This window comes from Octopus bimaculoides, chromosome 23 (genome assembly GCF_001194135.2).
Source record: "Octopus bimaculoides isolate UCB-OBI-ISO-001 chromosome 23, ASM119413v2, whole genome shotgun sequence".
Taxonomy (NCBI): Eukaryota; Metazoa; Mollusca; class Cephalopoda; order Octopoda; family Octopodidae; genus Octopus; species Octopus bimaculoides.
In genome coordinates this window covers 17,334,477-17,350,582 of record NC_069003.1, presented here as the reverse complement: position 1 = coordinate 17,350,582, position 16,106 = coordinate 17,334,477, and the positions used below count along the sequence as shown (strand labels likewise).

General features: G+C 37.0%; 1 protein-coding gene across 4 annotated transcripts in view; it reads left to right on the top strand.

Annotated features, from left to right (window-relative positions):
• Nucleotides 1–16,106, top strand: part of LOC106875851 (N-acetyltransferase ESCO2) — a 52,560-nt gene that overhangs the window by 22,186 nt on the left and 14,268 nt on the right. For all 4 annotated transcript variants that reach the window (XM_014924143.2, XM_014924144.2, XM_014924142.2 and 1 more), the window contains 6 exons: nucleotides 2,092–3,110; nucleotides 9,828–9,891; nucleotides 10,428–10,500; nucleotides 10,929–11,060; nucleotides 13,051–13,146; nucleotides 14,492–14,569. In XM_014924143.2, the coding sequence (XP_014779629.1) occupies nucleotides 2,092–3,110; nucleotides 9,828–9,891; nucleotides 10,428–10,500; nucleotides 10,929–11,060; nucleotides 13,051–13,146; nucleotides 14,492–14,569 (1,462 nt within the window). The remainder of the gene's footprint in view (nucleotides 1–2,091; nucleotides 3,111–9,827; nucleotides 9,892–10,427; nucleotides 10,501–10,928; nucleotides 11,061–13,050; nucleotides 13,147–14,491; nucleotides 14,570–16,106) is intronic.

Below are 16,106 nucleotides of genomic sequence, written 5' to 3'. Positions count from 1 at the left end.
GCAAGCTGAGTTTAGTGTCCAATGAAGGAAGGTTGGCATGGGTGCCGGTCATCAAATTTGGTTCAATTTCATTTGCCTCAACAGGTCTTAGCAAGCAGGGTTTTGTGTCCAAAGAAGGAAAGGTACGGCTTCTGGTCCCACTTGTCTTGCCGGGTCTTCTCATGCACAGCATATTTCCAAGGGTCTGGGTCACAAGTCATTACCTCAGTGAGGCCTAATGTTCGAAGGTCGTGCTTCACCACCTCATCCTGGGTCTACCTCTTCCACATGTACTCTCAACCGCTAGGCTGTGGCACTTTTTTACACAGCTATCCTCATCCATTCTTGCCACATGTCCATACCAGCGCAATCATCTCTCTTGCACACCATAAGTGATGCTTCTTAGGTTCAACTTTTCTCTCAAGGTACTTACACTCTGTTGAATATGCACACTGACATTGCACATCCATCGGAGCATACTAGCTTCATTCCTTGCAAGCTTATGCATGTTCTCAGCAGTCACGGCCCATGTTTCACTGCCATGTAGTATGGCTGTTCGTACACATGCGTCATACAGTCTGCCATGTATTATATACTATTTATATATATGTGTATATGTAAATTATATATGCTATATATCGTGTATTATATATTATATTTTATATATGTATTATATATATTATAGATTATAAATATATATTATATTTTATTTATGCATTATATGTATATATGTATTGTATATTATATATGTCTAATTTATTATACATGTATTATATATGTATGATATGTTAGATATGTTTTTTATGTTACATATATGTGTATTATATATATATATTATATATATGTGTGGTAAGTAGCTTCCTTACCAGTCACATAATTCCGGGTTCAATCCTACTGTGTGACACCTTGGACAAGTGTCTTCCATAGCCTAGAGCCAACCACAGCCTTGTGGGTAGATTTGGTAGGCGGAAACTGAAGGAAGCCCATTGTTTATATATAATGTGTGTGTGTGTGTCTCCCCCCCCCCCCATAACATGGTGGTGCTGCAGCGTGGCCGCAGTCACATGACTGAGACAATTCAAAGAATAAAAAAGTATGCCATTTTAATTGTGTCGAATGCTGGGTATCTCTGTTAGTTATTAATATTTTTTAGTTGTCTTATTGTTATTGTTTACACTGCAGTGCCAGGCACAACTCTGTTCATTGGGTATGTGCTGTGTTTTGTTTTGGTGTTTTTGTTTTGAAAGTACCCATGCACTGCATAGCAGATTTACTTTTTGTATGTTATGAATATTTTTTTATAAATCTAAGGGTTGTTATGTATTTGTTTGTATGTTGTTTTTTTTCAATTACTTCTGAGGTATATTATTAGTAATATAGCTGAAAATCTTTCTTCCAAAAAAGACTTGTGAATGCTGACTCTGTGCATCACAAATAGTAATTTCCACAAAATGCCAGGAAAATTCCACCAAGTACAGCTGTTGTGTGCCATATGACTTGTGTGTTTTGTTAAGCAGTGATTTTTTTTTTACATTGAGTACAACACAGTTTTTTTTTTTTTTACAAGATCTGAACTTTGTTTCTATTTAAGAGTGTAACATGACTAGTGTCATTACTTGCAAATTACTTTAAAATATAATAAAATGTTGGCTTTGTTTCAGTTTCGTCTTTATTTATGGGTAAGCGTGGTCACTTTCAATGCTCTGTTTTTATGAACTGACTTTCCATCGGTTATGATGATGAGTTTTCCAATGCAAAGCCTGCTCGTGAAATTAGCATGCAGGTCTCTGTCTCTTTGGGGCTCAATGAAATAAATATTGAGTTGCATGCATGTTTTATTCATAACCCTTTGGTTCTGTTGAAGATAAGAAATCACTATCCCCACTTTTATCCTATTGCATGGCACATTAGACAAAAGTCATCTTCCATACTCTGTCTTGTTAACCTCAGCCATTCCTGCATCTATATTAGTGTAGATGCAAGTAGTGATGTTAACATACACACAGGTGTGATGATAATGAAGACCTTGGTGGGATAGTAAATGCTGTCGTCGATTTAGTCAATGAGAGCCTTTGTCTGTGATATTTTATATTTATATTTTTCTCATTTCAGCAATGTTGATACTAATGAAGAACCATTGCTAAGTAGCAGCATTGATGAAGTGAATAATAAACCATCATTCACTGCTAAGTCTTTCTATGGGAACAGCTGCACAACACCAAAGCCCAGGGTTAAGTTACCATTTTACCTCCGCTACTCTCTTGGTGAAAGCAACTTAGGGAATCACAGTGAAACATCTCACTTGGCAGATGTGGAGACAGGTTTACATTCAGTTCCTGAAGGTCACTGGGAGGTTGATACAGTAACTCCTCCGCATTCTTCTGCTGCATCAACTTCTTGTCATCCCGAAGGTTCAAGACTTGCATCTGGAGTTCAACATCGACGCCGACCATGCTATTACATTGAACCAAGTAAACGATTAAAATTCATCCATTCAGCACAACAAGAGTCATCAACCAAAGTTGTAAGTGAAGACATCATAAGGAGTATAGGAGTAGAGAACATTAGTGTTGTAATGCCACGCACTCCGAGTATTGTCACAGATAGCCCTACCACTGCAGATAACAGTGGTGGCTGTGGCAGTGAGCGCAAGTTCTTTAAGAATCGTCCGTCCTCAGTTATCACTTCTCAGTCCCCGATGTTGACAAAACTTGGTGGAGCTGGTAGCACCACTGTTGTTTGTCGAGGATTCAGCTTGAATTTTGTACCTCGTCGACTCAGTGCTAGTTTTGAGAAAAGGGGGAGGCGGAAAGAGAGGAAGTCACGTAATCTTCGTCGTCCACAACGGAAAAAAAGCAACAGCAATGGCTGTGTCAAGGATGAGAAACCACTACCACCACTTTCAAATATATTTCCCGAACTTGATCTTCAGCCTCTTTCTTCTCCTGTAACTGTTGCACCCCTTCCCACAAACACCTGTGATCACCTCATAAATCCTCAACAACAACATGACGACCAATTATCTATGGCTGAAGATGATTATACTTATTCCAATTCTTGCGGTGGTTCTAGTTCTTCCTTGGTTCTCTTTTCATCTGACTCTAACAGCTCAGAAAGCTCAATCCCCCCAGGTGAGTTCTCTTGAATATATTCTCTGGTTTCATGATGAGAGTGTGTGTGTGTGTGTGCGTGTGTATGACAATAAAAAGTACATATAGAGAAAATTACATCTTTATTATAGATCTCACCTTATAAAGATGACAATTGTTTCTATTGCATTAACACATACACTCCAAAAATATTAAAAGTAATATTTCCAAAAATTTTTGTTAAGCCGTTATCAATGCGATTCAAAATTAATGAAATTTGAATTGATCATATGAAATATTGAATACAGTACATGAACCCCTACAAAAAGAATGCTTAAGGCAATTCTATCCAAGACATTGCTGTATTCAACTAATGGTGGATAATGAAAAAATTATAAAGATAAAAAATAAACATTTAAGAAAAGTCATTTTTTGTATTCAACTATTGAGAACATAATTGGATAACTAAACAAAAATAAACAAGAATTCTACATTATGATTATTAGAAACAGATTTTACGTCACAACTATTAGTTATCTATTTATTAAATGTATTAAACCTTTTAGAAGAATTAACCTTGTTATATAATATGAAAAGCTATTTGAATGGCTTCAGAAATTTATGGCAACATCTTATTGTAAAGTTCTTATTAAAAATAAATAAAATTTATTTAGAAGTAATTATATAATACATTTTTTCAGGGCAAAGATCACATGGAGAATTACTAATATTGTATGATGGTGCATAACTAATAATGGATCACTTTAAATCATGCTTAATGTTCCTATCTTTTAAATCCCAAATGCATTTACTAAAATTTGTAGATTAATTTTTCTATCGTCATCATCATCAATTTGGATAGCTGGTCCCTCTGTTGGGTCAACATTCGGCAGACTATTACTTAAATAAATGAAAATGATTATGAAAAAGATTCATCTTTAATTGAAAAACAAATTACAAAGGATTATAAAATTACCTCCAAAGAAAATTTACTTAACATTAACCTAATTGTGAAAGACATAGTTAGAGATTGAACTGAACTTTACACTTTCAAAACATCTAGAATAAATTTTAAGGACCACAAACCTAATTTTAATACTCATCCACAAGGCTGATTTGCCCATTGAAATCAGATATAGGTAAGATTTCTAGGTTTATTATTGATAAACATATTCCTAGGCTTAATATATTAATTTATTTTTATGGTCCAATTCCTTGGGGGTTTTTGATTGGTTCATTAAGGTTAAGCAATCTTTCTTAATTAAGCTAAATAAAAGAAAGATCAATAACGATACAAATGTGATAGGCAAAAATTTAAGTATTGAAGATGAACATATTAATAAATATAGGTCTGAATCTGTAAATACTGAATATGTAGTTGGTATGAATAATAAGAATAGTCATTATTATTATAAAATTAAGAATAAAAATTATGGTAGGGAAAAAATCCAATATTAATGAAGTTAATACTAATAAAAAGAGTGTATAAAGTGAGGTGGTGGAGGTCAGGAGAAAGTGACAGTAGTGTTAGCATTTGAGGAAGCGGGTGATTTGTGGCTGCGGTTCTTTGATGAAATGGTGAATGAATGGGACTTACATAAGGTAGATAAATTGGTTTTGGGCATGGGTGATTTTAATGGAGATGTTGGGAAATGGATCCAGAGCTTTGAGGGTGTGCATAGGGGAAATAGATATGAGGAGAGAAACGTGGAAGGAAGGATGCTGTTGGAGTTTTTTGTGATGAGAAAGGGTTGTGTGTGGCAAACACGTGGTTTAGGAAAACAGAAAAGGAAGGTGACTTTCAGCACAGGAGGGAATGAGACATAGATTGATTTTATATTGGTTGGCAGGAAAAACAGAAAATATCTGAGAGATGTGAAGACAATACCAGGGGAGTTGCAGCACAGGTTGGTGGTTGCTGACTTGGATAAGACGAAAATGTGTGAAAGAGAACATTTGAGAGGAGAAAGGTCTGGAAACTGAAGGAAGAAGAAACAAGAGCAGGGTTTGAGGAGAGAGAGTTGGTAAGCATTGATGCACCGGATTTGTGGAAGTCTTTTAAAGAAAGGGTACTAAAGGCATGTGATGAAGTGTGTGGAAGGACGAAAGATAGGAGTGGTTGAGGAGATACGTGGTGATGGAAAGAGGAGATACGTGGTGATGGAAAGAGGAGGTTAAGTCTGTGATAGTGAGGAAGGAGGCACACAAAGCTTTATGTAATAAAGGGACTGAGCAAATGAAAGCCAGGTATAATAACATGAAGAATCATGCAAAGAGAGTGGTTGCGAGATCTATCAGGAAGGAAGCTGAAGAGAGGTTGAGCAGGCTGGATGAGAGCCCAGATAGTGTTTAGGTTTATTAAATCAATGAAAAAAGATGGAAAGGATTTTGAGGGAGGAAGGTGCATGAGAGGGAACAATGGAAGGTTGAATTTTAGTGAGAAGGACAGGGTAAGAGTTTGAAAGGAGCATATGGAGGGAATTATGAACGAGGAGAATGAATGGGATCAGGGGGCGGAAGTTGTGGTGAAGGGGCCAGTGGAGAGGGTTAGTTGGGAAGAAGTAGTGGAGGCAATGAAAACAGGAAAGGCAGCTGGTCCATCAGAAGTAAGTGTGGAAATGATAACTGCAAGTGGTGAGATAGGGATTGTGATTATGGAGCTCTGCCATGGTGTGCTGGATGGAAGAGGAATGCCAGATGATTGGGCACTAAGTATGGTGGTACCGATCTTCAAGGGGAAGAGAATGCGATGAGTTGTAGGGTGTATAAGGAATGAAGCTATTGGAGCATGCAATGAAGATAGTGGAAAGGGTGTTGGAGAGAATTCGGAAGTGGGTGGACGTGGATGAGATGCAGTTTGGTTTTATGCCAGGTAGGGGGACAATAGATGCAGTGTTCATTGTAAGGAGATTGCAAGAGGAATACTGAGATAAGGAGAAGTTGTACATGTGCTTCGTTGGTCTGAAGAAGGCATTTGATAGGGTTCCAAGGAAGGTGATTGAGGAAGAGAGGTGTACTAGAGGTAATAATGAAGGCAGTGATGAGTTTATATGAGGTGGGTAAAGACGAGTTAGAATTGGATCAGAGGTGTTTGCGGTGAAAGTTGGTGTGCATCAGGGATCTTTGTTGTCACCGTTGTTGTTTGCAATAATGGAGAGTGCAAGAGAGGAATTGATAATGGAGATACTGTATGCAGATTACCTTGTTCTGATGAATGAGACGACGGAGGGATTGAGGGTGAAGTTTTGGAAATGGAAGAAAGCATTTGAAGGTAAACTTTGGGAAGACGAAGGTGATGGTGAGTGGGTTAGAAGTGTTAATGAGTAAGGTTGATCCATGTGGTGTTATTTACGAGGCGCATGTGTTTGAGGGATGAAGAGCATGTTCTGAGGACGGTGCTTGTGTTTGAGATAAATGGACTGAGAAAATGAGGTAGACTGAGGAAAACGTGGAGGGGACATATAGAGATTGGGAGGGTTGGCTTGAGAAGGGAGGACGCTCAAAACGGTGAGATGGTGTGAGGGCGGTTGCTATGGCATTGAGGTAGATCTGGCCATCTCTGTTAATGGGGACAAAACCTGGATTTAAAACACTAGATGATGATATAGATAATAGAAAAAATAGATCAATAAATATTATTTGGTGTAATGTTCCATTCTCATTCAATAGCTACCAATATCCCTCGAAAATTCTTTGCTGCACTAGATCAGTATTTTCCACCTTCAAGTAAAAATGGGAAATTATTTAATCGTCATACTAGGCGCAAGCGTGGTTGTTTGGTATAAAGCTTGCTTCCCACTACATGGCACTTTGGGCAAATGTCTTCTACAGTCCTGGGCTGACCAAAGCCTTGTGAATGGATTTAGTAGACAGAAACTGCATGAAGCCTGTCATATGTGTATATATATATATATATATATATATATATATATATATACGATGGGCTTTTATGTTTGTGCATGTGTGTTTGTCCCCCACTACCACTTGACAACTGGTGTTGGTGTATTTACATCCCAGTAACCTAGTAGTTTGGCAAAAGATATTAATAAATAAGTACCAGCCTTTATAAAAAAAAAAAATGTACTGCAGTCAATTCATTCAACTAAGAATTCATCAAGGCAGTGCCCTGGCATGACCACAGTCTAATGACTAAAACAAGTAAAGAACATACTCTTTACATCCCTCAAACACATGTGCCTCGTACACAACACCGCATTTGCCGTTATCCTCCTCCCATATACACCACATGGATCAACCTTACTAACACTTCTTCTAACCCACTCACTGTCACCTTTGTCTTCCTGAAGTTTACCTTCAGTCTAATGATTAAAACAAGTAGTATAAAGTATTCAACCTTCTAGAAGTAATTATGACTTGGATCATGCAGTTAGGTCATCACCTTATTTTGATATTAATTGTATTAATAATAATAATAATAATAATAATAATAATAATCCCACCTTAAAGCCTAATTTGAAGTGACCTTATAGAAATTCTTTTAAATATGAGTACCACATTCAAGTGAATAAATCAATTGTAAAAACAAAATTGTACGCCATTTAGGAAATCTGTTTTTAAGGAAAAATATAGTCTATCAATGTAAGGAAATAACAGGGAATCGTAAGTATTATTACATTGGTTCATCTGCTACAATTTGGAAATCTAGATTTCATAATCATTCTCATTCATTTAAGTATAGAAGAAAATGTAATTCTAGGTATCTTAGTAAATGCATTTGGGATTTAAAAGATAGGAACTTTAAGCATGATTTAAAGTGATCCATTATTAGTTATGCACCATTGTAAAATATTGGTAATTCTCCATGTGATCTTTGCCCCAAAGAAATGTATCATATAATTACTTCTAAATTAATTAAGATGTTGCCATAAATTTTGAAAGGCATTCAAATATTTCAATTCTTAATTATAGCTTTTCATCATCATCATCATCGTTTAATGTCCACTTTCCATGTTAGCATGGGTTGGACGATTTGACTGAGGACTGGCAACCCAGAAGGCTGCACCATGCTCCAATCTGATCTCTCAGAGTTTCTACAGCTGGATGCCCTTCCTAACGCCAACCACTCCGAGAGTGTAGTGGGTGCTTTTACGTGCCACCGGCACGAGGGCCAGTCACACGGTACTGGCAACGGCCACACTCAAAGAGGTGTTTTTTACGTGCCACCTGCACGGGAGCCAGTCCAGCGGCACTGGCAACGACCTAGCTCGAATGATTTTCTAACGTGCCACCAGCACAAGTGCTAGAAGGCAACGCTAGTAACAATTACTCTCTAATGGTGCTATTTACAGGCCACTAGCACGGAAGCCAGACAGCTGCTTTGGCAATGAACACACTCGACAGTGCTGTTAGTGCTCCACTGGCACGGTGACCAGTCATCGAGTGTGGTTCAATTATGATTCACTTGCCCCAACAGGTCTTCGCAAGCAGAGTTTAGTGTCCAATGAAGGAGAGGTTGGCATGGGTGCCAGTCGTCGAATTTAGTTTGATTTTGATTTCAGATTTTAAATTTCAAATTCCAAATTGACTTGTCTCAACAGGTCTTCGCAAGCAGGGTTTTTAGTGTCCAATGAAGTAAAGATATGGATTAGTGAGCTGGCTACACTTCTGGCAGAGATCACAGATTATGTTCTCACTTGCCTTGCCGGGTCTTTTCATTACTGCATATTTCCAAAGGTTCCGGTCACTGGTCATTGCCTCGGTGAGGCCTAAAGTTCGAAGGTCGTGCTTCACCACCTCATCCCAGGTCTTCCTGGATCTACCTCTGCCACAGGTTCCCTCAACTGCTAGGCTGTGGCACTTTTCACACAGCTATCCTCATCTATTCTTGCCACATGTCCATACCAGCGCAATCGTCTCTCTTGCACACCACAACTGATGATTCTTAGGTCTAACTTTTCTCTCAAGGTACTTACACTCTGTCGAATATGCACACTTACATTACACATCCATCAGAGCATACTGGCTTTGTTTCTTGCAAGCTTATGCATGTCCTCAGCAGTCACGGCCCATGTTTCACTGCCATGTAGCATGGCTGTTCGTACACATGCGTCATACAGTCTGCCTTTTACTCTGAGTGAGAGGCCCTTTGTCACCAGCAGAGGTTAGAGCTCTCTAAACTGTACATGGCTTGCACAGCTCTCACTAACCACTCATCTATCCCTAGTTTCCTCATTGACCACCAGATAAGGGAGCAGGGGACCCTGTCAAAGGCTTTCTCCATGTCAACGAAAGCCAGGTACAGAGGTTTATCTTTGGCTAGGTATTTCTCCTGCAGCTGTCTTACCAGCAAAATTCTGTCTGTCCGGGGCCCCTGTATCTCAGTCCACATTTGCTCTACATAGACATATTATACCTTTTGGGAGTTAGCATGATCCCGGGATTGAAAATCTGCTCTTCATTTGGTTCTTGAACATCCAGCAATGAGATCTGATTTAAAAGCATTTGGGTTGCTATTTTTAGCAGGTAAAGCTTGGCTGATTCATGCCATCTTGGTTGGCATTTGTCAGATGATATCAGAGATCAAGGGGGAGATAAAGGACATTAACTTTATTAATTTTTATGTTGAGATAAGAACTTTGGGAAAATTGACCAACAGTTGGAATTCAAATTGGGACTGGAACAATAGAATGATTGCATTATAGAATTAATTCTCATCTGTCCTTAAGTTCTGATCAAATACCTCCAGGGCATATAGTTGTAATAATATTAATGCAGGAACATGCTTTTTTTCTTTTGCAGAAAAGCCTCGCCTATTTCCAATCTTTTCCAACAGAAGGAACATGCTACGTCAAGCTTCTTTAAAGTGAGTTTTTAATAACCACAGCTTTTGTTCCTACTTTCTCTTGTCCTTCATATTGCTTTATTCTTTTGCTAGTCAGCCATTGAGCTGTAGCCATGCTGGAACACCACCTTTTTAAAGTACATATTTCAGTCTGTGAACTATCAACCTTTTGTTTGTTAAGTCTTTTGAATAGTACGAATGACAATGCATGTTGATACATAACCCCAGGCTGGTCCTGAGTCAGCAGACTCAGGAAATATATTCCTTCCATGACCATTCTGCTTTTTATGGATATCTGTGAAAGACTACATTATTGAATGGTTTAGCTATTATTTCTAGCCAGTTTATTTCCTGCACTCAGGCTCTCTCATTTTCTCAAAGGCTGGAAAATTGTCTACTAGAGCTGGGTACTCATACGTACACACTCACTCACATACCTGTTCAAGTTTCTGTGCAGATGTTAGTATTTACTAAATTCTTTCATTTAATTTTAAATTTTCTTTCTCCACCACCACTGCCACCAAACTAACTTGTTTCCCATCTGGTGCCAAATTTAGGGCTGCTTCTGAGAGTAGCATTCTGTTGCCGAAATTCATTAAAGACAGTGCTGATGCTAAACAGTTGACTTTGGTAAGTGTCATTTTCATATACCTTAACCATTTAACATTCAAATTACTTTGTCAAATGCAATGTTTTATTTATTCACAATGCTTTGAATTAATCATGCATTATTTCATAGATTTTGATGATGTGATGATTTATTTTTAGAATGGCATTCTAAAATAGGTGTAAAAGGTCAGACCTGGCTGGTTTAAACATAAAACAAATATTTGGGTTAGATTTACAAAAAAAGACCACCTTTGGTCATGAATGACCATGGGATTACAAACTAGAAAGTTCCTTATGTAAGACCAGCAGTTACTCATGCATACCAGCCTCCCCTTTCCACACCAATGTTATCTAAGGGAAAGGCAAAGGCTGTTTTTCTTTGTGGGGTAGTTGTAGTGGTTAAAGTACATTGGAGGGACAGGCTCACACGTCTTTTTATCTCTCTACAGGATGCCGGACAGAAAAGGTTTGGTGCCGTACAGTGTCCTCAATGCAGCATGTTTTATACAAGAGCTGACCCTATTGATGAAACAACACATGCCAAATTCCACTACTCACTGTTGACCACTCTCAAGTTTACGGTCAGTCTGGTTTGACTTATATTGTTGACTTGTGGTTTTTTTGTCTATGCAACATGTTCACATGGTTAGTTCACTTACATATTCTAGGATGTTCAGATGTTATTCACATAAATACTTGTATGTACTTATATTCAGAATGGACTAATATATGTTGTATTTATTCACACCAACATTTTTGATTGATTTTCAAACCTTCATATGATAACCATGCATTCACATGTAATTCATGAGTTAAGCTCTGCATATTTTCATCCATGTTCAGACTTTGATTCACCTTTTCGTACTTAATCTGGCTTTGATCCACCCTTTCACATTTAATCAAGCTTAGATCCACCTTTTTACGTTTAACACATTGATACCTTATCACATTTTTTTTTTTACACTTTGATCCGTGTTGTTACAATCTTGTCACATTCATTCACATCTTGCTCTGCACTCACATTTGTCCACACTGTGATCCACATTCTCACTCATTCACACCCTAAACTATGTTCATTTACATGCTGAGTCATTTGCACTCCAACTTACACTTGTTCATGTCCCAACCTTCACTTGTTCACATCTTGACTTAACCATTCATATTAATTTAAAAAAATATATTTAATGCAATTTTATGATAAACAGCTTACTAGCCACAATAATAATGTGGTTGCTTCCCAACCAAATGGAGTCCCACTGTATGGTACCTTGGGCTGACCAAAGCCTTGAGTGGACTTAGTAGATAGAAACTGAAGAAGTTCATCAAATGTGTGAGTCTTGTTTTAATATCATATGCTTGTGAATAAGTGTCTCTCATGCAAGCACTCATTCATTTCAAATATCCTGTGAGAACATGTCTGGACAGAGACAAGTATTACCTTGTTTAAAAATGGGTGAGGGTTGGTGACAGGAAGTGCAACCTGCTTTAGAAAAATCTGCCTCAATAAATTCCATCCAACTCATAAACTAGTGAGGGTTGTAAACAAGTATTGGCCTTAAAAATTCCATTTCAACAAATTTTGTGCAGCTCATGCAAGCATGGAAGAGTGAGGAAGATGAATTGATGTAGTTTAAAAATCGGTTAGTAAAAGAAAGGAGACAACAGTTGAAAGTTTGAGAAGTACAGATGTAGATGCTTCTTTAACAGAGACCAAGGCTAGATATCATCCTTGGTTTTACATCCACTTTTTCATGCATGGGATTTTGTTGGAGTGGATTTTCTACATCAGATGCCCTTCCTGTCACCAACCCTCACCTGTTTCCAAGTAAGATATTTCCTCATGACTAGACATGTTTTTGCAGATGATTGCTGACAAAGAACACGTTAAAATTTTTTTTTAAATAGATTTTAAAGTGCATAAAGCTATGTCTAATACCATGTAAATATTGGGTTGAAAGACTCTTTTGGCTAGGAAAAGTTAATGACTGCCCTATGCCTGTCATGTCTACAGGAGATGTGGATTCGATATTTACGTCATTATTTATAGTTTTATGCATTTTGAGATCCACTGTCCAATAAAAGGATTATCTTTTATTTGTTTCAGTCATTCGACTGTGGCCATGCTTGGGCACTCCCTTGAAAAGTTTGGTTGTACAAATTGCCTCCAATACTTATTTTTTTTTAAGTCTGCTACTTATTCTGTCAGTCTCTTTTTGCTGATCCACTAAGTTTCTGTGACGTAAATGAACAAATACTGGTTGTCAAAAGGTAACGGGATGGACACATGTATATGTGTTTGTGTATGTATGTTATATGTAACAAACTTCTTTCAGTTTTCACCTATCAAATCACTCACAAGGTGTTGGTCAGCTCAAGGCTATAATAGAAGACACTTGCCTGAGGTGCCATACAGACTGAATCTGGAACCATGTGGCTGTGAAGCAGATTATCTACAGTGTATTGATGATGATGATGATGATGATGATACCCCTCCTTCCCACAATCTTCATATTTACTTGTAATTCTGTTTTGTTTTTATTTATTTATTGATTTTCTTCCTACTAATTTCAGGGTTGGAAGAAAGAAAGAGTTGTCCAAGAATATTCTGAAACAGGATGTCGCATCATACTTGTTCTCCCCGATGACCCAAAATATGTTATCCGCAAGGTAAGTTGTGGTTGTGCTGTCAGAAACTATTTTGGGTATTTTTCTTAGTTTTTTGTTGTTGTAAATCAGAAATTTTTCACCACAAACTGTCACCCTTAAAATGTACTTAACTCTATGGTATAGGCCAATCTTGGGATCTTCTGTGAATGTTTAACCTGTTACAGGTGGTAACCAAATTCACTCGAATCACATCTGACCATCTTTAAAAGAAAGTAAGGCAACAGGAAGGGTGTCTAGCTGTAGAAAATTTGCATCATCGTCATTGTAATCATCACTGAACATACGTTTTTTATGCTGGCATGAGTCAGTTTGACAGGAGCTAGATGCTCTTCCTAACATCAACCACTTTACAGAGTACAGGATCTTTTTATGTGGTGTTGTGATCTGTGCAAGCATGGGAAAATAGATATTGAAATGATTTTATATAAACGTCTTTTTCAGAATGGTGAAGCTTGAATTAGATAAAGCTATAAATAATAGCTTGGGTTAAAAAAAATAAATAAAGTTGAAGGCTGCCCCTGGGATCCAGACACAGATTTTCTATAAATATGACAGCTGTTCTACCATTTGGTCAAAGCAATCCTTTGAATTTCTCTAACCATTTTAAAAGTTTTGTTCTTACCAGCAAGAATTGTATGTTGTTGAGGTCATGATTCGAGAGACATAGTAGAAGTGGATTTCTAATAAAATATTTAAAAATGGAGAAGATAAATCTGGAAGCATCTCTTAAAGACATCCCCTTACCCACACGTCAGGAATATATTAAAGATGTATATTCATTTATATATATAATTCAAATATTAATTGTAATAAAAGGGTAAAATCAACAATTTTACCAGGTGGTCAGTGCAGAAATAAAAACCTCATAGGTAAATTTTACAAAATATTTTATAATTATATACATAATTATAACAAGGGATTGGCTTTATGCCTCACCATGCACTGCAAGAAATAGATGCTAAAGCTTTTATTACTACCTTAAAAGAAAGATGTGAATTCTACTTTGCAGTATATTTTTACGAGTGTGGATGAATATTGGTCATACGATGTTGCTGATCGCATGCATATTTTCAGATACTCGTAAATTTATGCTATGGAATTCTGTCGCTGATGAGAGCAAAAGGTAAAATATTTTTTACTTTAAGCTTGAAACACGATCTTGTACGCAGTTAACCAAACCTTGTTGATTCATTATTTTTCTTTTGCTCACCTACAATATAGTGTGTTATTCTTGGAGATTTAAAACTGGTAATAGGGGCTTTAGCGTTTATTTCTTGCAGTGCGTGGTGAGTTGTAAAGCTGATCGCTTGTTATAATTATGATGATATATGTTACTTTCTTTCAGGTGGAAGACCTCAATGAAGTAATGGGCCAAGAACTTGGGTTTCCTGATAGCACTTTATCATTCCAATGTAACTACAAGGTACATTTATCTTATCTATAAAAGGCAGATTTTCTCTGTGTGTGTGTATATTATTAAAATTCATACATTCACACAATTCCAAATTTCTTGAATGAAAGAATCAGAATCAATATTCTAAATACAATAAGTTAGGTCACAGCGTCATTTTTTCAGTCAAAATAACTCCTAATTACGAATAAAATCCATAAAACTACATACAAAATTACTTTGCCCCTCTAAAACAATCTACTTAACTATTTCTATTCCTCTTACAAATCATTTCAATTGCTACTTTCTCTTATGAACACTTACGAACGATCCAAGAAAAAAGACGAAGAAACGAAGGAAAAAGAGTGAGAGACCAAATAAACAGACACACTACCAATCATACGTAAATACACACATATATATGTACCTATGGTTACCAATGACCTCAATCTAATTGGCGGGAATTGTTATTTCTAATTCCATCCTTTTCCATGATAACAACAAAAAAAATAGCGAGACATCTTTTTCAAATACGATCAACAAACATTTATTCCCTACAAACTGAGTTTTTTTGAAAATCTTTTCGTAAATCTTGACATTAACACCCGCACAATTACTTACCTAACCCTAACACTAATGAAAATGTGCGGGTGTTAATCTTACAATTTACCGATCTTTTTTAAAACACATTTACTTACTAACATTTTTTTATTTAGTGTATATGTGTGTGTGTATGTGTGTTGCCCATATTTATATATATACACTTAACACTTAGTTGTGGGTTGGGAGTTTGATTGGCAGAGGTCATTATTATTGTTATTATTTGAAATTTTTCCCACAAGGGCGGCTTGTGGCAGGTGGAGAATAGTCAATTATATCGACCCCTGTGTTCAACTGGTACTTATTTTTTAGACCCCGAAAGGATGAAAGGCAAAGTTGACTTCGGTGGAATTTGAACTCAGAACGTAGAGATGGGCACAAACCTCCCGTCGCAACACTGATTCTGCAGAACAGGGTTGAGTGTGAAAACCAACTTTTAAAGTGTAAATATAGATGTTTTTGAATACACACTCATACATACATACATACATACAAATACCTGTCATTCTCTTCCAAATACGATCAACAGTCAAACATTTATTCTCTACAAACTGAATTTTTTTAATATCTTTCTTAAAAATGCATTTACTTACTACCATATATATATAGAGAGAGACAGAATACACATTAATACACACATACATACAAATACCTGTCTTTTTTTTTTTTTTTAGTGTGTGTGTGTGTTGCCCATATATATATATATATATATAGTTCAAAAACACAATAACAAAGAAACAAAAAAACAACAAAGTGAGGACGTGATATGGATAGTATTATTGGACGCTCAGGAAAGGAAAGAGAGAGTGTATGATGTTTCGGGCGTAGCCCTTCGTCGGAAAGATGGAAAGTTCGGAGAATGGAAGAACGGAGAAAGAGGAAAATGGTACCGATGCCCACGAGGTTACATGATGAAAAGACCGGAAGAGGAGGTGGTGGGGGAAAAGTTCTTTCTAAGATAGGAGAGTGA